The sequence below is a fragment of the Pseudoliparis swirei genome, chromosome 21 (genome assembly GCF_029220125.1).
Source record: "Pseudoliparis swirei isolate HS2019 ecotype Mariana Trench chromosome 21, NWPU_hadal_v1, whole genome shotgun sequence".
Taxonomy (NCBI): Eukaryota; Metazoa; Chordata; class Actinopteri; order Perciformes; family Liparidae; genus Pseudoliparis; species Pseudoliparis swirei.
The window spans coordinates 10,691,805-10,717,352 of NC_079408.1; the positions used below are offsets into that span (position 1 = coordinate 10,691,805).

Consider the following 25,548-nt stretch of genomic DNA (forward strand, 5'->3'; position numbering starts at 1 on the left):
TGACCAGAAATTTGGAGATTAGGCCCATTGCGTGACCACGCAATTAGTTTTATCCCCACTGAAATAACTTTACATAAACCTGCTGTGATTTGAAGTGGATCATTCAGCTGCAAGCCCCATTGACACAACAGTAGCCCATATCTCGTCTGGTATTGAACATGGCTCCCTCTCACGACTTCCCTGAGTGCTTTCTGTCTCCCTTGCTGCCCTCCCCCTGTAATGATCTGTGTTGAGTCTCTCCCAGCATGAGAATTGGCAAACGTCTACGTGTTGGATGATACTAATTGTCACCGGGGAGAGGGGTGATTTTCGCTTTTTCTCACCAATGGTGCCTTGCACACTTAGTTTTAATCAATAGGAGCAAATGAACAAGATGCACTGATGCCAGCAGGGCTAGAGCAATTACCATTAGAATGCAGTCTCTTTGAGGTGAGCAGAGCCATTTGTTTGAAACAAAGAAATAAACATTCAAACACCTTCTGGGCGAGGTAGAACAGAAGCCCCCTTTTCTAGATGACGACTTTGTAATCCAGAGGAAGATTTTACAATTACACAGTCAATATAACTCTGTAAGAGGGCTGGACAAAGTTTGATCGTCCTGCTCTCATTTAGTGTGATTAAACTCTTTTTAATGAACGTCATAAAGTTGTCGCAGTGAGGTTTATCCAACCTTTGTTGGAATTAAAATGTAATTTTCCTTTGGGTGTGTTGTTTTAGACTGAAAAGAGTGTTGCATTACCGGCTGATGTCTCATGCACGCAGTTTCTTTAGGGAAATTAAATAGACTCATGAATGGCATCCATTATTAAATTAATGTAAGAAAGGAGTTGTCAGAGAGGCACTGTTCATTATTCTAAGTGGCAATGGCTGAAAAGACTCTTCTAATCCAATTCTGATGAACAGGAGGAAGACGGTCCTTCGAGGAGCAGCAGCCCGGATGATGGCATCGGCAGCCAGAGCTGGGATAACTCTGATCCCTCAGGTAGAAACTTTATCTCTGTTAGTGCCAGTCGTATTTCAGGATTGGCACCTAATCCTACCTGTTAATCTACACTTCATACACATGCTATACAGTCGGCAGCCTTATTTTAAACACCACATGAGTCTTGGTAGAGTTCCAAAACATGTAAACAATAACCATAAAACGTGTGATCTGAGGGTCCGTGTGCTTATAGATTTATTTTGTACCTTTTCAATGTGACACCAACAGAGATGATGGTGTCACATTAAGATGCTGAAAGGTTCTTACTGCTGGTAAAGTGCGCTTTGTGTCCCAGTTCAATGTGCGAGTCATCTGTGATAGAGTAAAAGAGTTGGAAGGACTTTGTGAGTGCAGAAACACTAAGTGACAAAATAGAAAATGATGGACATTGACCATATATTCTGAAAGTATGACAAATGCTCTGCAATTGAATGATGTTCTTGATCAAAAGCAATTTGGAGCCAGATATTAAGCAAGGTAATTGGTGGTGAGCAACAACACAATGAACAGTAGAGTGAATAATGGACGTCCAGTCATCCCATGAGACATGACTCAAAATGAGGGATGACTTTTTTGCTGGATGTTAAAACAAGATAGCCAATTTATTAAAAAGAGATGATATTTCAATGTTGTATTCATAAATTGTTTACTCACCCCAAAGAGGCCTGATTGTATTGCAGGTTTTACGTCTAGGATTTTGTAATATAGTTTTATGTATCTCTCCTTCAGGTGTCTTTTTAAATTTGTTGTATGACACCCAATTACTTTTGGCTCTGTTCTACAGTGAAGTTGGAGGGTTGATGGAATTATAACTGCAAAATACTCATACAAGTTATCAACCATGCATTGACCTTACAGTTGAGTGTGTTGGGTAAATGATCCGATCAAATTTTCCCGCACATCACGTCAATTTTTCTGAATTTACCTAATGAAGAATAATACAATTACACCTCAGGATGGATTTGTTTGTATTCAGCCTTGATCAAGTAACCAAAAGTACTAATGCAAAAGATGATCAGAAGATAAAATCTTAGGTCGGCAGTTTATTACAGTTTATTATGGATCGGAAATCAATGCTCATACCTTCACAATGATTATACACAAGATGGTTAAATATAAGATAGAAAATGGCGTAAAGATAATCATATTTCTACAAGTGACAGCACATTTCTCTTTATTACATCGCACACACCGGAGAAACACAAGCTCATTTTCACAAATAATTCAGTCTTATGTGTGATGCCGATCCATTTACTTCTTCATAAAGTACCAAACCACCGGTTGTTAAGCTGGAGTAATTATGTATGAGAGGTTCTGGATCGATAATGGATGCAATGCGTTCTGCAACACTGTCCTGATTGATTCTCACTAAGACCCAGCTTCAGAATGGATGAGACAAGAGAATTATGTCTACTAATCTGTTTTAGTGTGTTTAAAGGTCACAGCATCAGGTATGTTTGGAAATTGGGTTTAGTAATGTGCTGTTAGATCCTGTATTCAGCCATTACTCGTGATTGCTCTTTCATCCCTTGTCCGTGACATAGATCCAACTAAACAACTTAATTAAAAAGGATGAAGGAGGGATGAAAGGCAGGATATTAATATTTGTTTGTGTACATGCAATTACACCATCCTTTTGTTGTTGTTGTAATTTTACAGCTCTTCGTCCAGCAGGGATGACAGCTCTGGATCAAATTGTGCAGCGCCATGTCCCTAAAGCGGTCTTCTTGGAGAGCATCGGTCAAGAGATAACTTACATACTGCCTTACAGCGGAGCCAGAGATGGGACCTTTGCTCTGCTGTTCCAAGGGCTTGACCTGGCCATGGCTGACCTTGGCCTGACCAGCTACGGCATCTCTGACACCACGCTGGAGGAGGTACACTAAGCGTGTGATTGAAAACCTAGCTACGCATATAAGCATGCACACATATACAGTGCATCCGGAAAGTATTCACAGCGCTTCACTTTTTCCACATTTTGTTATGTTACAACCTTATTCCAAAATGGATTAAATTCATTATTTTCCTCAACATTCTACACACAACAACCCATAATGACCAAGTGAAAACAGTTTTTTGCAAATCTGTTAAAAATAAACAACGAAAACATAACATGTACATAAGTATTCACAGCCTTTGCCATGACACTCAACATTTAGCTCAGGTGCATCCTGTTTCCACTGATCATCCTTGAGATGTTTGATTGGAGTCCACCTGTGCTAAATTCAGTTGATTGGACATGATTGAGAAAGGCACACACCTGTCTCTATAAGGTATCACAGTTGACAGTGCATATCAGAGCATAAACCAAGCCATGAAGTTCAAGGAATTATCTATTAACCTCCGAGACAGAATTGTATCGAGGCACAGATCTGGCGAAGGGTACAGAAAGATTTCTGCAGCATTGAAAGTCCCAATGAGCACAGTGGCCTCCATCATCCAGAAATGGAAGAAGTTTGGAACCACCAGGACTCTTTCTAGAGTTGGCCGCCCAGCCAGACTGAGCGATCGGGGGAGAAGGGCCTTAGTCAGGGAGGTGACCAGGAACCCGATGGTCACTCTGACAGAGCTCCAGCATTGTTCTATGAAGAGAGGAGAACCTTCCAGAAGGACAACCATCTCTGCAGCACTCCACAAATCAGGCCTGTTTGGTAGAGTGGCCAGACGGAAGCCACTCCTCAGTAAAAAGCACATGACAGCCTGCCTAGAGTTTGCAAAAAAGCACCTGAAGGACTCTCAGACCATGAGAAACAAAATTATCTGGTCTGATGAAACAAAGATTGAACTCTTTGGCCTGAATGCCAAGCGTCATGTCTAGAGGAAACCAGACACTGCTCATCACCTGGCCAACACCATCCCTACAGTGAAGCACGGTGGTGGCAGCATCATGCTGTGGGGATGTTTTTCAGCGGGAGGAACTGGGAGACTATTCAATTCAATTCAATTCAGTTTATTTGTATAGCCCAATTTCACAAATTACAAATTTGTCTCTGAGTGCTTTACAATCTGTACACATAGACATCCCTGCCCCAAAACCTCACATCGGACCAGGAAAAACTCCCAAATAACCCTTCAGGGGGAAAAAAAGGGAAGAAACCTGCAGGAGAGCAACAGAGGAGGATCCCTCTCCAGGATGGACAGATGCAATAGATGTCATGTGTACAGAAGGACAGATTTAGAGTTAAAATACATTCAATGAATGTGACAGAGTGGATGAATAGTTCATAGTAGGCATATTCCACGATGGAGACCTCCACGATCCATCAGGCAGATGGCGGTGGGGAGGAGGAGTGGGCGGAGTCTCAACAGTGGGCGGAGTCTCAACAGGACAGTGGCGCAGTCAGGAGCAGGAATTCCACGACCCAGACCTCGATGATCCATCAGGCAGATAGGATCTATGCCGTCTCATAAGGTCCGATGACCCCATGAGACGTGAAGTCAAAAGGACTCCGGGGAGAAAGCAGAGTTAAAGACTAGTCAGGATTGAGGGAAAGATGAATGCAGCAATGTACAGAGACATCCTGGATGAAAACATGCTCCAAAGCGCTCTGGACCTCAGACTGGGGCGACGGTTCATCTTCCAACAGGACAACGACCCGAAGCACACAGCCAAGATAACAAAGGAGTGGCTTCGGGACAACTCTGTGAATGTCCTGGAGTGGCCCAGCCAGAGCCCTGACTTGAACCCGATTGAACATCTCTGGAGAGATCTGAAAATGGCTGTGCACCGACGCTCCCCATCCAACCTGATGGAACTTGAGAGGTTCTGCAAAGAAGAATGGGAGAAACTGCCCAGAAATAGGTGTGCCACGCTTGTGGAATCATACCCAAGAAGACTTGAGGCTGTAATTGCTGCCAAAGGTGCTTCAACAAAGTATTGAGCAAAGGCTGTGAATACTTATGTACATGTTATGTTTTCGTTCTTTATTTTTAATAAATGTGCACAAATTTGCAAAAAACAGTTTTCACTTTGTCATTATGGGTTTTGTGTGTGTAGAATGTTGAGGAACATAATGAATTTAATCCATTTTGGAATAAGGCTGTAACATAACAAAATGTGGTAAAAATGAAGCGCTGTGAATACTTTCCGGATGCACTGTAGAGCGGCTGCCTACAGACACACGGGAACATGAAGGTTCACGTACTGACATCATTGCCCTGGTTTTTTTTCGGTCTTTTTGTAATGCTTTGTACTATTTTCACTCCTTCTCCTCTTCCAAAATGTTGATGGACGCTTTTCAAATGCCTTCATGGAGCAGAACAAGCAATGAGAAAATTAGTCCTTTTCTGTCAGAAACACTGGCGAAATACTTTCTGGTTTACTAGGAAACTAAAAGAGACCCTAACAGCTATCGATTTTTTATGATGTTTAGAAATGAAAAATATTGAATCACAATTCTAAATCACTTTACCCTAAAATTAGTACTGCAATGGAACTTGACTTGCCAATTCAGATCTGACTGACAAAATACAACAATTGCCATATGATGCATTATTTGTCATTAAACTAACCAACAACATATTAGAATTGAAAGCTCCACCTGAAACAGATTTTTTGTACATTGTGCCGATAATACCTCTTCTTCCCTCTGTACTTGAAACTTAATAGTCTGACTTCAGAAATAATGTTTCGAGGAGCCTTTTTCTTCTACCGCTACCAATATCAATATTACGAATAATGGGTGAAACTAAAGCAAGAGAATGTTTGTCTTGTGCCCCAAATCTTCTCTAAATCTATACCTGAAAAACAAAACACATCCAGGTCGGGTTACTCGGACTCAGAAACATCAGTGAAATACACTTAGCGGGGGTGATTTACAAGTGTTGCTTGCTCTGACCATAGTGGTTATGAAGTAAATCGTGGATTAAATTTGCGGAGGTACTGTATTTTGCACATAGTAAAGGTATTATTATTGTTTTTTTATTCGTGTTCTAAGTATTTACAGGAGAGATATGCAGAAAACGCACCCAAGAGGCTGCCTAGACACAGTGTATTAAACACTCTGGTTTAATACTGCTTCTAGTTGGCTATCTGCTTATGTTTAAATAATAACGGGTACTTGTACACCACTTGTCATTCACCCATTGACACCCATTCATACACTGATGGCAGGGGCTACCATGCAAGGTGTCACCTCCTCACAACCATTCATGCCGATCTACTGATTGAAAGACGTCTCTCTCTATTGTCTTTTGGGAAGTGAAGTGACGATCCTGGTTGTTGCGTTAGTATATCTAGCATGCATGAAACATTAGCAATTAACTTGGTATTGCATCTATCAGCAAAAGGAAGTGGAATGAAACTCTCGACACATACAGTACACCAGCCATTCCCAAAGTGTGGGCAGGTGGGCCGCGAGAGGTCATTTACAATAAATAAATAAAATGTTTTTAATGTCTGTATTTTACTTAAAACGATTGATAATTGATAAGATACAAAATGTACATCTTTTTCTTAGTTTAAGTATTATTTGAACAATTCTAGCGGCACATTAGTTATGTGAAACATTAATTGATGAAGCACAAACAATTTAAACGAACAGATTAATAAAACAATAAGGCTCTCGCTCGAAACGGCTGCTCTTGTCCGCCTGTCGTTATTCAACAAAAGGCGCCGCCAAACAAAATAATGTCCAACGGGGCGCCTTCTTGTAGTATTAAAGTAAATATATATGAGCTCCGGAGAAAATGGTATACAAAACATGATATAATTCACCCCATAAAATCACATTCAGAACAAATTGTGTAGGCTTTGCCAGGGGTATTCAGATACTTTTTAAAAGGCAGCTGTTGAAACGGGGCGTAACACAGACAGCAGAATAAAATAAAAGAAGGTCACTCTGAGATTTTTCTCAAATATGCAGATTTTTAATAAATGATGCCGAGGAGGGCACTTCTCTTAGAGAGGCCGATATATATAGATGATCTTATTGACTTCTGTTTCATTAGTTTGCCTGCTTGTGTGCCTGCTTACATCTAAAGTAACAGAAAAAACATATTGTGGCTCCCTTGAGAAACTATATTAATTAATTATTTCTTAATTTCCCAGATATTTCTTAAAGTGGCAGAAGATACTGGAGTGGATGCAGAAATACCAAGTAAGGTGGCAATATGTGTGCAAGCTATCATATGTTATGGGGATAAACATTGTGATGTATAATGCATATAGCTTAACAACAACCACTGGTAAGTTGTTGGTAATATTCATAACATATTTAAAACATTGTGTTTTCTGTCTGTCATGAGAAAATATATTCATGGCTCTGTGACAGAACCACTGTCTGAGAGGCCATTTCAGTTGCGTCCACACTGGAGATTAGTTAAATACATAACATAGAAACAGAAAATAGCATTTAATATGCAAAAAGGGAATGTATACAAAAAAGCTGAACACAAACCAAGCATTAACAGTGGAAGTTATCATGGAGTGTTTATAGATATTAGCTCGTCATTTCAAAAGGAAAAGTAATTTTTCCCAGCTGCTTTTCTTACCTCTGTACACAATGCATTCATACTTATACAGAAAGCTATTGTGCTTACCAATCTGTTCTTATTTCTCGTTGATCGATCTCAGTGGATAAATTTACCATCCATCAGCAAGTAACTTCCATTTTCAGTTTCCTCTAAAAACCCATTTCCTCACATTCCTAAAACACATGGATTTGTGTTTTTCAGGAAACAATACAGCATCTTGCAAACCAAGTAGCTATTCTTATTGTTATTTATAACCCTAAATTGGGTCAGGCCAAAACAACATATCTTATTTGTATTCCCACAGCAACAAAGGAGCTGTTGGAGAGAGACTGCAGAAGAGGCTCCCGCACAACCAAGCGGAACAGCATCGCCAGCGTCCACAAGAACACAGAGCCGCTCTCTGAAAGGAGTGGCAAGTCTCTCCCAATTTATTTTGCAGTTATATTTTAATGAAGGAAGCTCATTTAAACATTTGTGAATTCACCCAATGCAGAAAGTTGACTAATTCTAATATGTGTGGGTGCTATTTCAAAAAGAAACTTAAAATGAACTGTAACTCCTTGAGGCTTGTTTCTTTCTCATGCAGATTTAAAGGAAAGGTTCACAAGTAAAGTGGAAGGTAGGTACTGTACTTCATCCTTTGTACTGACAATCTTTGTTTGATTATGCTCGCAAATGTCTGTTTTCCACACGCCTTAATAACCTAATTTACTTTGGCTTCAATTTGACTGTTTCACTTCAGTGGGCATTTTGAAAAGAGGTTATAAACAAGGGCTGTGTCTCTGTCTGAGTTCTCTAACATAATTTCCTTCAAATACATACAACATTATCTTACCGGTCTCTTCAGTTTTTCAATTGTGCCCTAATGAAAGAAATTCACTTTCATACAATGTCTTTGTCATGAAAACGGTTTTCAATCAGAATATGGTTTCTTCTTTTAATAAATACTGTGGCAAGATAGTCCTCTTTTTTAGCAGAGCTATCCTGGGAGAATGTGAGACATAAAACCAAAGTGTCTACAAAACCCGTTGATCACCTTTTCCCGTCTTAGTAATACCCAATTAACAAAGCTTGATCCATTAAAAAAATGGAATTAGCTCGTGAAGCTGGCATGTTTTACACTTAAGTTATATTTGATCAGCCCATAAGTCAGCTTTCCAGCTATTTTACATATTCATTGATGATGAATGACATGGATGGTGGGTTAATGTCCACTCTAGACTTAAAGAAGAAAGCCAGTGTCAATGGGAAGGGATCCATGGTCATCACCGGATGGGAGCTGATCAGGAGGCAGTTCCTGGCGCTTTTTATCAAGCGCTTCCACCACGCCCGAAGGAGCCGCAAGGGACTCATTGCCCAGGTAATGGCCTGCGTCTGTCATATTGATGAATTGAAGGGTTGTAGAAGGAGGGTTGCATGGGAGGATTAAGGTAGGATCGTATGAAATACATGTTGCCTTTCGAAATCAGTTAATGACAAATGTGATAGAGTAAGCTCATTTGAGATCTTCAGGGAAACGTCATGCCATCCATCTTGATTTGCTCAATAGTTGTGGAATTTAAGTTTTGGGAGAAGCAATTCGACACAGAGGGTCGTATATCGAAAAAGGAAAGAGGTAAAAAAATTAAAGAGCAGAACCAAGAATATAATAATAATATCATAAGTGAACTGCACGTACAATAATGATCATTACTCCCAAAGGTAGAGTTGAAGATGAGATGAGCAACGTGTTTATTGCTGTTGTGGAGGAGACTTCCTCTTTGGTTTTCTTAAATCACTTTCTGTGAGCGTGTCGATAGCTGGAGCCAGACTTGTTTAATCTCAAGTAGGGTCAATTCATGAGGTTTCACCTTTGCATGTTGACGCCATGCCTGGTGTTGGCAGGAAACTCTTCATACATTTGGGTGTCGAGTGAGTCTCTGAAAGGCCTTTTTTTCAGCTTCAGTTAGAGTTCCTTTAGTTTCACCTGATCACTGTGATTGTCATCAGAGAGGCAAAGTGACACACATGATTTGTTTCCCTTCATTTCACTGTGCTAATCATGTGTTTTCGTTAGCTAAGTATTAAATGTGATCGCATAACAATTACAGAGATGACAGACTGCTTTTAGCCTATTAACTGCACGTCTATATCGTTTTGCTCCTCATAAACATCATTTCAAAAGTCAAAACCAATAAGCAGGCCTAATTTAAACAAGTCAAATCCAATTCTGGTAAGTAGCAATTTCCAAGGGACTTAAGTGATTTTTGTCCCCCCAAGTTCCAAAAGATGTGTTCTGACTTAAATTGTATTGACACGCCACCCATCTAGATTCATAGAGTGTTTGTGAATATCTGGTAATGCCATCAGTTATGACAGCTGCCATGATGCGGAAATTATCATAACTGAAAAAGCTCACGCAGCTCACTCCTTTGTGCTGTTGTCTGTGTGTGTGTGCGTGTGTGGGTGGAGAAGGAGTAGGTGAGGGCGAGTAATGTTCACCTTTCTGAGGTATATGGGTTCTTCTTCTAATTTGCTGAAGCACCAATCCTCATTAGTCACTGTCAATCGTGGATGTCCTTCTCTAGTGGGCACGCGGAGCAGTGTAGCGGGATAAGTGTGTGAGTGTGGATGTACAAAGGTGCACATTATGTGCAAGGGCACGCCTCCTCCCTCTCCCTCTTTATTCATTTGGCGAAAGGTTTTTCTTTCCCATCATGTCAACAGCTCCCATTGTCAGCAGATATGATTGTGTGGTGAGGTAATCTCTTTGAATACAAGCGGTTAGGGGGATAGAAAAGAGATTATGGCATGTAACACAGAAGCAGTGATTTATGGGGATGAAAGTTGGGGACATTGGAGTGCTGGCAATGTCAGAATCAGGGAGAAGCCGTTAGTGGGTGTGTTATGGTGGCTGAGTTGAAGGTTTCTGGTGTTTGGAGCTCAAACTGAACCGACTACCAAGCGTTATCCAGCTGCAGCCACCTTGCTCTGAGGCTGCAGATCATTTCCGTTCTGTAATTCTGAATGTATGTTGTTTTTTAATCTAATTATAGCTACACCAGGACACATTCATTTGTTTCTGATTTATTTGTGTTTATGCTTAACAATACATTTAGACCAAGTATTTGTTATGTTTTATCTGAACACAAAAGACCACATTAACACGTCCGTGAAAATATCCAAAGCTATTATGCGCTTGTAATGCAAGCTGCAGCATTGACTTCACAAATAAAATAGGAAACACATAACTGTTTGTTGAGGAAACCAACTAAATCTAATGAGCCGTTCGTTGGACTTTGCAGGAAATATAAGACATCTTAATTGTGTTTGTGTTTTGATACCCAGTTTCCATATAATCCTTTAAATCCCCACTGAATTAAAAAATGTGCTAAATGCATACTTTGTTCATCGGAGTGCTTCTGCTTGGTGAGCATAATAACCTGTCCCTTTCTTTCCCAGAGTTCTCTGAATGGCATAAATGCCAGCTGTCACCTGCAATTACTGTTGAAATAAAAAGAGAGAGAGAGAGCAACAAGAAAAAAAGAGTTCTTTCTTTTGCGGCCCGCCGTTAAGCTTTTCACTCTCGTTGCTCTCTCTTTATCTTTGTTCCAAGCACATTTCAATGGTCGTTTCTCCGTGAATTAAATTTAGGATTTTCAGCTGTAGCATCTTAAATTGGCCAGGCAAATTGCAGGACCTGCAATTAATCAAGTGACGCAAACTTCCCCCAGCCTGCATTTTTCCCACTGACCTTTTTGTCTGCTCGAACAAGGAAATGAAAAAAGAATTACATGACTGCGAAACAAGGATTTGACGTGGGGGAGGGGGGTGGGGGGGGCAGGATAGGAAAAGTGTGGCAGCGTCTGGTTAAGGAAATCAAAATAAAACATGCAAAAGACAAGAGAATGTTGAGAAACTAATTATATCGGAGTGACCAGATGATGGTGGTAGTGTTGGAAGTGTTTAATCAAACTCATAAAGCATGCAGAAGAGCCCAAACAAGTGTGCGTCGAGCATATTAATGTGCACACATTATCACAGCGGCCCCGCGTTATTGTGGATTGCATCAGTCATTTGGCAGCTCGTAATGACAGCGAGGAGGCTCGGCCAGGGAGGTGATACAATTGATCTTGCATTGAATCTTGTGCTGATGTGCCTCCAGTGCACTGATAAACATCTGTATCACTCATGTTGACGTTTTTCTTTCTTTTAAGGGGGCCACCTTTATTAGTATCGCTGAGAATTATGTCTGTATGTTGTAATTGTAAAGGTCTTAAACATTAAAGTGAACTGTCATTTAAAATGACAGCCATGTTACTGTACTGCTGCCCTGCACTGTAGCTCCATTATCAAGTTTTTCAGTCAAATTATCCCATTTTTCTTTTGTTGCATTCTGATACTTTTTGTTTTTAGTTGCTATTACTGTGTTGCTCATTTGGTATAGGTGTACACATCCACCGGTTTGGAAATGACTCCTGTGAATATGCTTGTTTTTGTGAAGTTTCCTCGGTATTTCGTGACTTGCGCATCTATCACATTTTACTTCAGAGATCTTCAGATGTAGCAGGATACATGTATTAACTAGTTGTTGGCATTGTTACCATCCTCCTAGGTTGTCCTGCCTGCTGTTTTTGTGTGCCTGTCTCTGATCTTCTCGCTCATCATCCCACCGTTCACTGAATATCCGAGTCTGGAGCTGCAACCCTGGATGTATGATCTGCCTCAAACCACCTTTTACAGGTAATAACTTTGTGACATAGCTTAGAATGAGTTGTACGTTTTGTTTGTTATCGTTAATTATGGCATTTTTACCCAATTCAGCACTGGTTTAAATTTAGTTGTGAATGTTTTTAAGTTGAATTTTGCCAAATGTTGTAATACACCAAATAATATAATTACCCAGAGGCAGTTCGATTTGTCAAGGGAAATACTTTTTCGAGAAAATTATGTTTACTCTTATCAGAAGAAGAGAAGGGCGTGAGTAATTTTGGAGAAGAGCTGCTGAGTTATAGTAGCACGATTTGATGAACAAAACACTGTCAGAAACTTAAGCTTTGATGACAGAAAATGCTGTCTGATCACCAGGGGATTTTTGCACGATTGAGGTCATCAATCTGGACACTGTCCCCTCCTTGTTGGCAGCTTGCTCCTCTGTCATTGAGAAGACACATACGTGGTGACAGGGCACGGCCTTGGTGGACTTCAACACCAACTGAATACAAACTTGAGTTATTGCAAAGTATAAAGACACAAAAATAACAAATACATAGATGTGCAGCAGTATATATGGCTTTTGTAGTAGAATCTACCCTTATAAAGTCTAATAAGGACCACCTAAGATATAATTTCATGTATTTCTTCACTGTCTTTTTATGATGAAATGTCTCCATATGCCCATTAGTAGGCTCAGAAGTGATGCACCAGTGGTAGACAAAGTTGAATTCTAATATGCGTCAATCGTTACAGCATCTGTCCAAACCATCAAACTGATCTTGACACCGTATTCATACTCTGTTCTTTTGACATGAAGCTGTCAGTGCTTATCCACCCTGCAGGTGTTTCATCTCCCCTGGCAGCACTTTGAAGATGTCAAGACACAATAAACTGTGACAATCTTCATGTTATTTTTATTAATTCTTTCATGTTTTTATACAACGTTGTTTCCATTCAACATAGTGGTGTGTATTTGTAATACTTTGCTGTGGCATGGTACTGAATGCAAATCGACAAACACTTCTTGATCTTTACACGTGTTTGGTTATAACCACATAGTACCAGTGCACTACATTGATATCTGAGAGTGTTTCGTTGGGCAACTCTGTAAAAGGTTCTATAAGAAGATGAAGATGAAGCTAGAATCTAGAGATAATCCACAACGTTTGTTTTTATAAAATGTCATTACATGTCTACAAGTAAAAGTTGTGGTTTTCTTTTCGTGTATTTTACTTTTGCCAAAAATGTAATAGAATCACTGTCAGTAGTGTGCCTTTACATTGCATTCGGCATTATATACATCATGCATGCCAAGGATCCATTTTAGCTGAGAGTGACTGAAGAAAAGGATTGATCCCATTTAGAAGTTCTAGCTCACTATTTTATGATGTACAACTGTGGCAACAATGTCCATTAGTTACCGTCGGTATTTTTTAGTTCTTGTTTTAGAAATCTGAATGCGATATCAGAATATGGACAGTAATATTTACACTGAATAATACTCCTTGGTTTATTCTCCAAAGGGGTTATTCATGTCATAGTGTAGCCTTAATTTGACTTTCTCTTGTCTTAGTTCATACTTCTTCTCATTAGTTCCACCGTTTCTGTGTGTATGCACAAGTCTTCATTTTGAAACCGTCCAATAGTTTTATTATCTCAAATAACGTGGTAACCCAGCCATTGTTAAGTGTGAAACAGATGGCTGCACATAATCCATTTTTACAACGGGGCTGCTTCAATTGCGCTCACTGGTGGCCAAGGATATGACTGTGTGACCTTCATGGAGACGCCTCTGAATGAGAGCGTGAACACTGTATTAATCCGAATGGCTGGCAGGACTGTGGCCACTGCTGGCAGAAAGCCATCACATGGTCTTCATGAAACTCTGTGCTTTAACTCCCATGGTGCCTTTAAGATAAAGGACAGAATGTGTGTGGTTAGTAATGAGAATTAAAATGGAAATAGAAAAAGATTTTGATTAACTGAGAAATAGGATGTAGATATGCACAGGACACTCAGATAATAATGAAAGGCTGAATGTTGAACAGGCTCATATTGGAACGTGCTTGCACACTCATGAGGGCAGAGCTGGACTCAAACCATAGAGAAACAGTGTGCATCACTGAACTGTCAACAGGGCTTGGCCCAAAGAAAGAAGCTGGCAAACTCAAATATTTATCTCTCAGTCTTGATTGAGATTGCTCCATTCGCATGCTGCATTGCTGGAGAGTATGTACTTGAAATGCGCCAATGGATTCCCTGATGCAGGCCATTTCCTTTTAGGCCTTCTCCAACGTCAAGACACGGTTAAGATTAATGATCATCTAAACTCCTGTGCTCTGCCAATGTGGAAGACAGATTAGATGCCTTGTAAAATGTTAATCGTTTGTGAAGGGAAACAGATTATAAAACGTGTACAATTCTAACCAATTGTGATTGGTGACAGATTAGAATACTTAGAAAACTAATGGTGACAATGCATTTTGGCCCAAGACATATCACTGACTTCTTCTGGTAGGATATTTCCGGGCTCGTAATCTCAAATAATCCTAGCGAATAGAGGTGTGTGTCAGAATATCTCACTTTTCTGTTAAATCCGCTTTTATTGACTGTTGATCGTCTTCTCTTTTGGAAGTGAATGTGTGTTCTCGACCCAACAGAGAACCATAAAGATGTTTGGTTTGCGAATATCAAGCATTTCGATGAAATAAAGGCCGCACCGATCATTCTGGAAATAGATTCAGCTGTTTAAAATAAATTCCACGATGGTCCAATGGATGGATAGAGCTGAAGCGATCACAGATCATCACCACCAAGACCACAATTAGTGTTTACTTTTTTAACGTCTATTTGGCTAATTCCATTTTAAATCAGGCGAGTTGTTGTCTTGTTCAAGCTCTCCTTCAACCAATCAAATGCTACAGCACGTTTAATAAGCTACGTCAAGTGTCACTTCACATTTTAGCCTTTAAATTCCTGTTTTTACATTACCAGTTTCTCGTAAGGACAGTTCTACCACGGATGTACCAATAGGTGTGTGTGCTTATGTCAGAGCATAATACCCAAATGAGACTTTGTGATTTGTTGTATTGACGTTGTGACAGATTGACTGATGCTCTAGGATTTAGCTGTCATGGACCTGCCATGAGAGATACAACTGAAAACCTTATTACACACTGAAATGTTTGACTTTGTATTGATTATAACCCTCAATATTTACAGCAATGATGGGCCAGATAATGTGACGTTGGCTAAGGTGGTGGAAACCTTGGTGAACAAGCCTGGCTTTGGCAGCCGCTGCATGGATGGAGACCCAATACCGTAAGTGTTGATACTCAAGAAGCCAAAATAATATGCATATGCAGTACTTGGTAGAAGTAAATGATACTTGTAAAGGGTTCAGCTTTGCATGCTGTGTATGTGTGGCTACTGGTCACATAAGTGCAAACATGGAGGCATGCATGTCAGAGCTTGTCTCTGCCTGCGTCAACAAATGCTGCATAAATGGAACAAGCCTTAAAAAAGCCACGTAACCCAGAGCATTGGAAAGGTGTGCTCCGCCTGATATTTCTGAGAATCCATTTGATAAATAAATGATTCGCTTTTCACAAACTCTCCCTATCATCCTGATGAGAATAAGTTAAATAATGAATACCTTTATAAACCTAAAAACGAAATGAAATTTGAGTATTAGCTTGGAGCCCACATAGTTCAGACGAGCATGTGCATTTTACTCTGCTGAAGTTCTTCCAACACAAACCACACATCTGTTAATGTATTACTTGTGACTCATGTACAACTCCAATGGCATACAAGTGAATATAATGCCTTCACTACTTATAACATTGTTGTTTTTTTCATCCTTCACAAACGGGGGGTTAAGATTAGAAAGCATATTGTGTATGTGTTTCAGCAGTCGTGGTTGGCATTATCACCAGTTAACCACTCTTATCCCCTTCATTGTTTGCCCTTAGGATGCTACCTTGTTCTTCCAGTGGCTCTGATTGGTTCACTCCATCCGTGGATCAGTCTGTCGCTGACATCTTCCTCAATGGGAACTGGAGCATGTCTAACCCCTCCCCCTCCTGTCAGTGCAGCACACCTAAACGGACAATCATGTTTCCTGACTGTCCACCTGGAGCAGGAGGGCTCCCTCCACCTCAGGTAAGTCTCTTAATCCGGAGCGTGCACCATTTTGGTGTGGTAAATGGAGCCACCATTATGTAATAGGGTCATGGTTTAGGTGCCCTGCAACAGCCAGTGTGTCTGAGGTTCCTTGAGCAAGACCTAAACCAGGGGAACTGCTGCTGGCTTCATGTGCACCCTGTACTCTGTATGTGTGTCACAGGAGCATATACTGCAGCAAGAGATTGGTGTAAAAAAAAATCAATCAATGACACAACAGTACAATAAAAAATGCTTATCAAGGAAGCTTTTGGCTTGCTGTCTGAAAGTCCCAGTCAGCATCATTTTGATTTGAAAATGTAAAGGTACTTACTAACAAGGAATTTGCATTGCATTGCAAAATGTAAATCAGCCTTTTGTGCTGCCTCCCTTTTCTGAGCTAGCGTGCATGCATGAAAGCAGGGCCAAAATTGATTCCACTGCAAATACCCTGAATTGGACATTGCCAGGGATTCATCCTGTTCACAAAACCTGCGAAAAATTCAGTTAGGATATATCCATAGTTTGTCATGTTCAGGTATTTGCCTACCTGTCATGCCTGTTAGTGCATTGTATTGCACGCTGTGCCAGTATGGACTCTGCTCACATCATGATTTCTGCGAGGTTTGCGTGACTCAACCTCCAGAAGTCGATACCAATTTTTGATATTACTTGAACAATATATAAATATATTTACATGGTTTGATTGAAAGAGACTTAGAGCCTAGATCGATGCAGACCCTGCATCCCTGCCGACTAGCCTCTATCTGCTGGCTGAACCAATCACATTACAGAGAGAAAGAAGAAGAGAGAGTAGCTCATTTAGACCTAAATGGTTTGCACTGTTGTCTCCTAATGATATTGAGAAGTATAAGCTTGAGAGAAAATGTAAGGAGGACTCGCCACCTTCAACCAAAGTCATTTAATTACAAATGGCTACGTCTGCATATTTAGGCATTATGGCTTCATATGCCTGCCTTTTAAGGAATTTTTATTTCAAAGTCTACTTCCTAACCCCACCTAAATCTGGCAATATTTTCTTCGCCTTGGAGACAGTTAAGCATTTCTTTTGTCATTCTTTTCCCCCGATGAAGAGAGGAAAGCAGCAGGGGAGTTCTGGTATCTGATTAGAGCTTTGATTCTCTGCCAGAAACCAATTGGGCTCGACCCACCGGGCCGGCCTGTAATTTCTCAAAATTCCCCCTGGGCTTGAATGAAGCACATAACTGTTTTGGGGCTGTGCTATGCATTTGGTTAGATACGTTTCCATTCAAATTACAGTTTTATTTTTTATTAACTTATAAAAACTGCAGCTGTGGTTCAGGCTTTGGTCGGCTTTGACAAAATCTGTGCAGGTTCACGGTCAGGCCGGATTTTGGTCTGATACCTGAGATTTGGCTGCAAAACATCATTACGTTTATAAGATAGCAAAGTCACAATTGTGCATTTCCACCTTTCATTTTAATACAAGGAGATAGATAGATAGATAGATATAGATAGAGATAAATATATAGATATGTAGGTATAGATAGATAGATATAGTCAGTTGCATGTGTGAGCATTGGCAGTCCTGTGATAATGTGCAGTCGTGGTGCACTTTGGATAGCTTGTTGTTCACCAGACAAATTGCTATTATGAAACTGTTTTAAAATCATAACAGATCATCATGTTTCAATAACGTCTCGGCAAATTATTTTTAAGTGCTTTCAATCAACACTCATTTGAAATAAGGCAAAGACTGACACAGGCTGGTCTTGGACTGCCCCTTTGTAATTAGTGTGCATGTGACACATGGAACATGTGGGCCTCGGTTCAGTATAATCGGATTGCAGATGTGGGAATGTGTGGTATATAATCCTGTGTGTGTAGTTGGGTGTAAACAATGGAATAGACACGTTGATAGTGTTATGTTAAAGTCTAATGTCTGCACACTTTAATCAGTTTCATTAAAAAAATCATTGGATCTTCATCATATCAATCCCTTTTCAAAAAGGTTGATTTTCTGCCGTTCTCCCGACATTTAATGTGCGGTATAAGTAGCTCGTTCTTGTGTTTTGTAACATGCCGATTCACAAAAGAGCTTGATATGGATTCTTCAACTTTTAATGGATATTATGGGTGATAATTCCAGAAGAATTTCCACTTCAGAGAATAAAATTAAATTACAGTGTTGACCTTTATTTTGAGGAACATATAAATGCCTGCTGTCTGATGATGGTTTCCTCTACAGCTTGCAATTATCATCATAAGCACTTTGTATAATAATGAAGTTGAACACTTATCTTTCAATTGCAAATCAAGAGCAGACAACATTATCAACGCTTTCCACTCGAACTTTGCCTCAATACAAGTTAATTTGCTTAGCACACCTGCATTTCATACACAGTAAGAAACTATAGAGTAGATGGCCTTTTTGTCACTGTTAGGTTTGAACTTGAGTAAGCTTGAGCTACTCGAGAAACAACATGATACAGTAAAGCCAGTACAAATATTTGCATCTGTTTTTATTTGCACTTGAATACACACGTCCACTTAACTGGAGGAGCAGTGGAAAGTATATGTTATGTTAATTTGTAAGTCTGAACCACATTTTCAAGTGACATTAATAGAAATGTGTCGTAGTAATGTATATATATTTATATATTTCACTTTCCAGCGATACTATTTAGTTTTGTATTACTTACTTTAATTAAACATAATAATTACAATTTAAATACAGCAACATGGCCTCAATAATTTTGTGGTAATGTAGTTGTATTTATAGATTTAAAATACCATTATATCAAATAAATGTGCCACTCAATGAAAAATCCACTTTGTCAGGGGTCTAACGACACAATGGACAGTTACAAAGTTATGCCTCACTGGATGAAATAGCCTGACAAGTTTTTAATTGTCAGCTCTTTTGTGCATTATATAAGCTTTAAACGTCATTGTAAGTTTCATTTGCAAAGCAAAGTTGTGAAGTAGAGAGCGTTTATGTCTCAGTTACTAAGGGAAGTGAGAGAGTGTTTAAAACCGAAGAAGATTGCCCTGTTAGAAAACACTTAGTCACACAGAGATACATATAAAATAATAATAATAATTGTCATGGAATTGCCGCCCGAATATATGAACAAAGACAAGGCAGGACAAGAAATGACACAGTTTGAAACCGCTGCACTCCCTCTCACTCCCCCTCACTCCTTATACCTCCTCTACACAATATCCCACACTATGTAATGTGCCGTTTCACACTCTCCACAGATCTGTAATGGCTCGTTGAACTTGTATGAGTCTTGCTGTGTGCTCCTTCCTGTGACAAGGCCATCGAGGGCCACTTTACAGGAGCAACTGTCCAGGTATCATGTTATAGGATGATTGTTGAGACAGCCAAACAAGAGATGTGCCCTTTGTGTAACCTTTTTCTTTTCCCTGACGTTTTTGTTCCTAGCTCATGACAGCACTGTCAAGGAAACCCCATTTGTCGAGGCGCTACTTGTATCTTTGTATCATTCTTTATCGTGCAAAGCCATCAAGGTCTTTTTTTTCTAACTCAATTTTATGTTGCTCTTTTCCTTCTTAGCAACTGCTTCTCCCATTTTAAACAACCTCACTCATTCATTCTTTCATTTAAGTGTTCCTCAGTCTGAATCAATTTCTGTTATTCTACGAGTTTTCACTACTTTGCTGGATTTCTGCTTTATAGTGTCATTTTATATGTAGCTGGCATTTTTAGTACACTTAGCCTCAATAAAAAATACAATTTACAAAGGTCTACATCTTGTTACATTCACTTGCATTATTTATCTCTTATTTACAACATCCAATCCAGATCCTGTAAAAGAATATTAAATGGACTCTCATTTGTGCATGATAACAACCTTGAGGACATTGAGTCATAATGATGCAACAAGATTATTGCCGGTCATCTCCCGCTGTGTGAGAAGAACTGTAGACGAAGAAAAATAAGTTTCTATGAGAAAAAAGAATATAGCAGAAGACAAGTGAGAAGTGGAAAGCATTTTGTATGCAATCCACATACATTCAATAGTCACATTTCTCTGTTCATTACCTTCTTTTTGCAGAATAAAACACTTTATTTATGTGGCAGGGGTCAGTCTTTCTAACACAGCTGCAGACTGTTATTTCGTTATCTAAAATATTGAAAGATTTACACCACTGGGGTGTGTGAGTTAATATGGCAGAAACATACAGTGTGATTATGAGGAGAAATGGTTGCTCGTGGTCACTTGTTTTTCCCATCGTTAGTGAACCCCAGCGCATTGCTCTGATTCAGTGTGTATCTGTATATAGACCATAACCCTCCACACTTCTCCCGTTTTCGTTGCCTCCCTGCTGTTAACGACAATCCACCAGCGGGCCGTTACCCACAGTTTACAGTTTAAAATGAAGTGTAAGGTCATGGGATAGAAACTTTAGTGTGGCTGTCATGCTCAGATATACAGTATGAACTCTGAAAGAATATCATCTTTGCAGTGTGTTGCTTGTGATGTAGGATACATATTTTTACAGATATGGATATATGGTTGTCACAGGATGCTTGATATTAATATGAGTTTATTTAACGTGAGTGGGAACATATGCTTTGCTTTCCTACTGTGGCCCGTCACATTGGGGCCATGAATTCAATACACATCCAAGGCAGAGACCACCCACAGAAGCCGAGTACATTGCGAGGATGTATTCCTTTTGACCTGAAAGCTTCCCCTGATGAATAAATCATGACAACGTGTAACAGCATCGCACTTTACTTTTCTTTCTTTCACAAAAAAATCTCATCTTGCCCATTCTCCGAATATATGTCCTTGAGAAACTAGAGAGAAAACACGAACACATCACCACAGGAGGGATTGTGGAATCATTGTTTCCATGGAAATGGCAGGCAACAGAAAGCCCATTATCAATTCTGAGGTATTGACTCACGTTCACTGGTGATATGTAACCTCCATAGATGAATATGCCATCATGTGTGCAGAGGAATTGATAAATCTGCCACGTTCAAAGAATTACGATTCATGTATTTATCATTCGGAGGATGGACTAACTAGAGCATGTTTCCAAATTGCTCTCCTTGGTCTCATCAGTCAGTGAATTGAAGTTGGCCATTGGCTCACGATCGGTGTGGGAAAAAAGAGATGTTCTGCATTGGAAATACAAACACCATTATCTACTATAGTGTGTCAGTTTGAAGGGGTAGAAAAACGTTGTTAACAGGAAATAAGTCTTTACAGCACGACTCGTTGTTGTACCTTCAGAAAATAAAGGGATGATTGTACAATGCAGCATCATTAGTGTTCATTTACAACGTAAAATCCTTAGAGCAGACATATTTTTGCCAGTTAACATCATAATTTATTCACTGAAACCATAACAAACCTGTAAACATTAAATCTGATAGCGGGTTTTTTCTCTTCAACAACAGTTGTTGGCAAAGACCAAATCCAACTAACCGCAGATCAGTTCCAAGGCCCGCCAGCCAATACCTCAACCCGGCGAACACAACAGCCTGACACATCCTTTCTCTGCTGGGCTCTGTTGATTTGTCACTTTCACTCTCAACACCCGCGGATCCATTTTAGTGTAAAAGTACCTGTCCAGAGCCACCCTCTCTCAGCGGAAGGCAAGAGATGCTCACACAAAAGCAGAAAGGTCATTGAATTGTGAGGTGAGGCACATGGTGGACGAGGCGGTGCTTTTCCTTTTGTTATTGCTAAATGGAACAGAAAGGCTCCGGTGGAAAATCTGTCATCGGGTGCGGATGTGTGCAACTCAATCTCTCATGATCTGGGACAGAATGGACAGAGCAGCTTCTTACTGTGGTTAATAGCTGTGTGTTGCTACCCGGCGAGTGCTTCCCACACTACTCCAGCTGTTATCGAATGGTATTGTTTTTAAACGGTCGTTGTGGTACGATCACACCACATAATGAAATGCAGCTCCTGCAGTACACACACATTCACAGAGGGCCACCCGTCACGTTCACTTCAAACACATCATGTTTTTATAAGTTAAATATCACTAACAACTTCACCCTGGCAGAAATCTATTTGCTTTGCAGGGTAGAATCCTAGCGACAACTTAACATAACGTGTTAATTATACAAGATTCAGCTTTCCCGACATTGCCTTTTTTTTTTTATTGTGCACGCGAGATCAAATTTAAATGTTACCTTCGAGGTACAGCGCGACGTAAACAATGCCAAGATTAATATGAACACAGCACGGCCCCTTATCTCGTCAGTGCTCCAGTATGCCAGCTCATTCAACAGATTTGATTTCCTCTTAGTTTACATTTCCCTCACCCCTGTTTGCTTCCAGAGCTATCAAGCTACGACTGTGTTGTGGAGAACTGATGTCATGTACAGAATGCCAAGCACACTGAAGCCGTTCCCAGGCAATGAACAAGAGATAGAGGCCCGGGTACTGTGCAATCACCTTGTGTTCCCATTGCAGTGTTTTTGATGAGGATATGGACCACGACCAACGTAATTAAACGCACACTGACTGTATACTCCTGTAGAACTCAATGCACACACAGCGGAGTGTAAAAGCTCTTCTTTTTTGGTTGTGTTTGTTCCTGTGGCTTTTTGAAAGAGAAGCATGTTTGTTCAGAGATAAGCCAAGGCGGATGTGCCGTTCCTTCTCCTTATCTCCGATTCATAAGCCAGATGGATCCTCTTCTTCCTCTGCTTTCTCCTTCTGTTTGTTCTTTTGCTTATGATTCCAGTTCACCTCCTCTTCCTCTTTCCTCCTGTGCTCTCTTCTCCAATGTGTAACTTACGTTTCTCTCCCCGATGCTCTGCTTTCTTTTGTATCCCATTTGTTTTCAACCTGGAATCTAAACTCTCTTTATTCGTCTCCTCCTCCTCGATTTACTCCAGCATATTCTCATCTCCTCTTTTTGCTTTAATGCTGCTTCAATCGCCTTTGACACTGCCATGCCATGTGTCTCCTAGATGGTGCATGTGATAAAGAATTGGTCCCCGCACAAACATAAGACACAACACACTATGTGTACCCAAAGCATGCACATCAAGCTGTTTGTACAGAAGGATAGATAACCAGCATAACTAGGGGGTGTTGCTGGTAAATTGCCTTGCAGTCGGGGGTCTCGATTCTTTTATCAAGGATCACGTTGCTAATAAGCATTGCGTTACCTCTCTAAATAAGCAAGGCTAAAGCAACTTGGTGTCAGCAGGAGTGTGCGTGTACTGGGAAATATCCGTCCACGCATCGTAGAGTGCATTCAGGGTGGTGAGTCGCATCCTCCCTTAATTGGATGTTTGAATGTACCCATTTATCCACAGAAGGGCATCTAATTAAGGGTGCGTTGACATTAGACACAGCATTGGCTGGGGGGGGGGGGGGGGGGGTCTAGATTTTAGCCAGGCCTCCCATAGCCAGGCATAATGGACTATTATGATAAGGGGTATATGTTCCATAGTACGACCAACAGATATCACCTGCAAAATGTTCTGTAAAGTTTTGTTGATTTTACATTACCGGGAGAGTTTTCATGGGTGGCTGAGCAGTTGAGAGCAGCTGAGTCTCTCTGCGGTGAGCCTCTCTGCTCATGATGCGGCACTACAGCCACAGTTAAGAAAACGTTTCAGATCCTTCCAGAAGTAAAAGAAAAAGACATGTAGTCATTATCTTCAGATTAGATTTGCAAACAAAAGTTTTGAAACAATTTTCTGCATTTTGAAAGTACAGCAGCTCTAAGCAATATTTTGTGATACCTTTGGATGATTTGACTGTGTAAAATGTGAAAGGCGTCACACTACGGAGGAATTTGGCATCCGTCAACTTTTCGGTTTTAAAGTCGGCAACTGCGATGTTTTGATTCACGTTTTCAGCAGAAGAAAGCTTATATATTCATTTGAGATATAAACTTAATACGGTTATAATATGTTAGTTATGTGTTTACTTTAACCTGCTGGAAATTCACTTTGGTCACTGCCTTGTGTATATATTATGTTTCCTCTGTATATTAGTATTTTAATATTAGTATTTAGTATTTTTATTGTGTTTTGTGTTTTATTTTTATCTTTTATTTTTATTCATGCTCTAATGTGCACCCTCTGCTGTGATCCTGAAATGTCCCCACTGTGGGACTAATAAAGCAATATCTAATCCAGGGTGGAGGGCCAGCCGGGTAGGGGGGTGGGGTGCTAGTGAGAGTGTGCTCACCTGTGTGCGCGCATCGCTGTGAGCACTGCGCGTGCAGACAGCATTTAACGGCGCTCTGATCGCTCTTTTAATGAAGTATCGATACTAAAAATATGATAAATCACATAGTTTTTAACGTACGGGTACTTCGTTAGTATCGCTACACCGTGCAGCGTGACAGCAGCAGATGTAGCGGACTAACATTCAAGCTAACCTAACTTCCCAAACGCTGTCGACATCTGAACGCTGATTGGCCGAGACGCGACACGTCCGGATCCGGCCCGCGGGCCGTAGTTTGGGGACCACTGATCTAATCTAATTGAATCTAATCTAATCTAAAGCAAGTGCCCAAAAAATCTATTACGGTTTTTACATTTCAACTTCTTTCTTTTTGTTTTTCTCTCTTTCTAACAGAGGATCCAGAACACAACAGACACATTGTTGGATCTAACTGGACGGAACATGACGGACTTCTTGATCAAGACTTTTGCACAGTCGGGTAAAAAAAGGTAACACGTCATTGTGAAAGTTGTGAATATCAACTTTTCTCAAGAATTTGTATTTAGTTGTCTCGTTGTCCGTCCCCATATGTGAATGTTCCATTTGTGTGACCATCATATTCTACTTGGACTCAAGGATCGACTGATTTGAATTGGGTGGTCAAATGTTTTTTGGCAAAACGCCAGAATTTGTATGTTAATTATGACAACATATGTTTTTGGACGGACCTGGATGTAAACTGCAACAAACAACCCTGAGGTGGTAATTCTTGTTTGAATAAATTTAAGGTTTATAATAAATCATTACAGTGCATTCACAGATTTTATTCTTGACTTCAGGCATTTGGGTTGCTGTTTTTTTTCTTATCACAAAGAGAGCCAAAATACCACATGGTCATGTCTGGTAATCTCCATATTTCCACTGTAATATTGGCTTTTCATGGATGTCTGTGTATGTGTGTGTGTGTGTAGCTATACAAAGCAAGTGTAAAACAACCATGAGTGTGTGTATCCTTGACATTACTCACGTGCCCTTACCTCCACCTGAACCTCTCTCTCTTTC

At 40.2% G+C, this 25,548-nt stretch overlaps 1 protein-coding gene across 1 annotated transcript in view; it reads left to right on the plus strand.

Moving 5' to 3' along the window:
- The window catches only part of LOC130211863 (phospholipid-transporting ATPase ABCA1-like), a 132,937-nt gene that overhangs the window by 57,999 nt on the left and 49,390 nt on the right, over positions 1–25,548 (plus strand). Inside the window, exons 23-32 of the mRNA XM_056442884.1 lie at positions 904–982; positions 2,657–2,859; positions 7,032–7,080; positions 7,761–7,868; positions 8,043–8,075; positions 8,677–8,816; positions 12,051–12,178; positions 15,374–15,472; positions 16,126–16,315; positions 24,901–24,995. Coding sequence (XP_056298859.1) covers positions 904–982; positions 2,657–2,859; positions 7,032–7,080; positions 7,761–7,868; positions 8,043–8,075; positions 8,677–8,816; positions 12,051–12,178; positions 15,374–15,472; positions 16,126–16,315; positions 24,901–24,995 — 1,124 coding nt within the window. The remainder of the gene's footprint in view (positions 1–903; positions 983–2,656; positions 2,860–7,031; positions 7,081–7,760; positions 7,869–8,042; positions 8,076–8,676; positions 8,817–12,050; positions 12,179–15,373; positions 15,473–16,125; positions 16,316–24,900; positions 24,996–25,548) is intronic.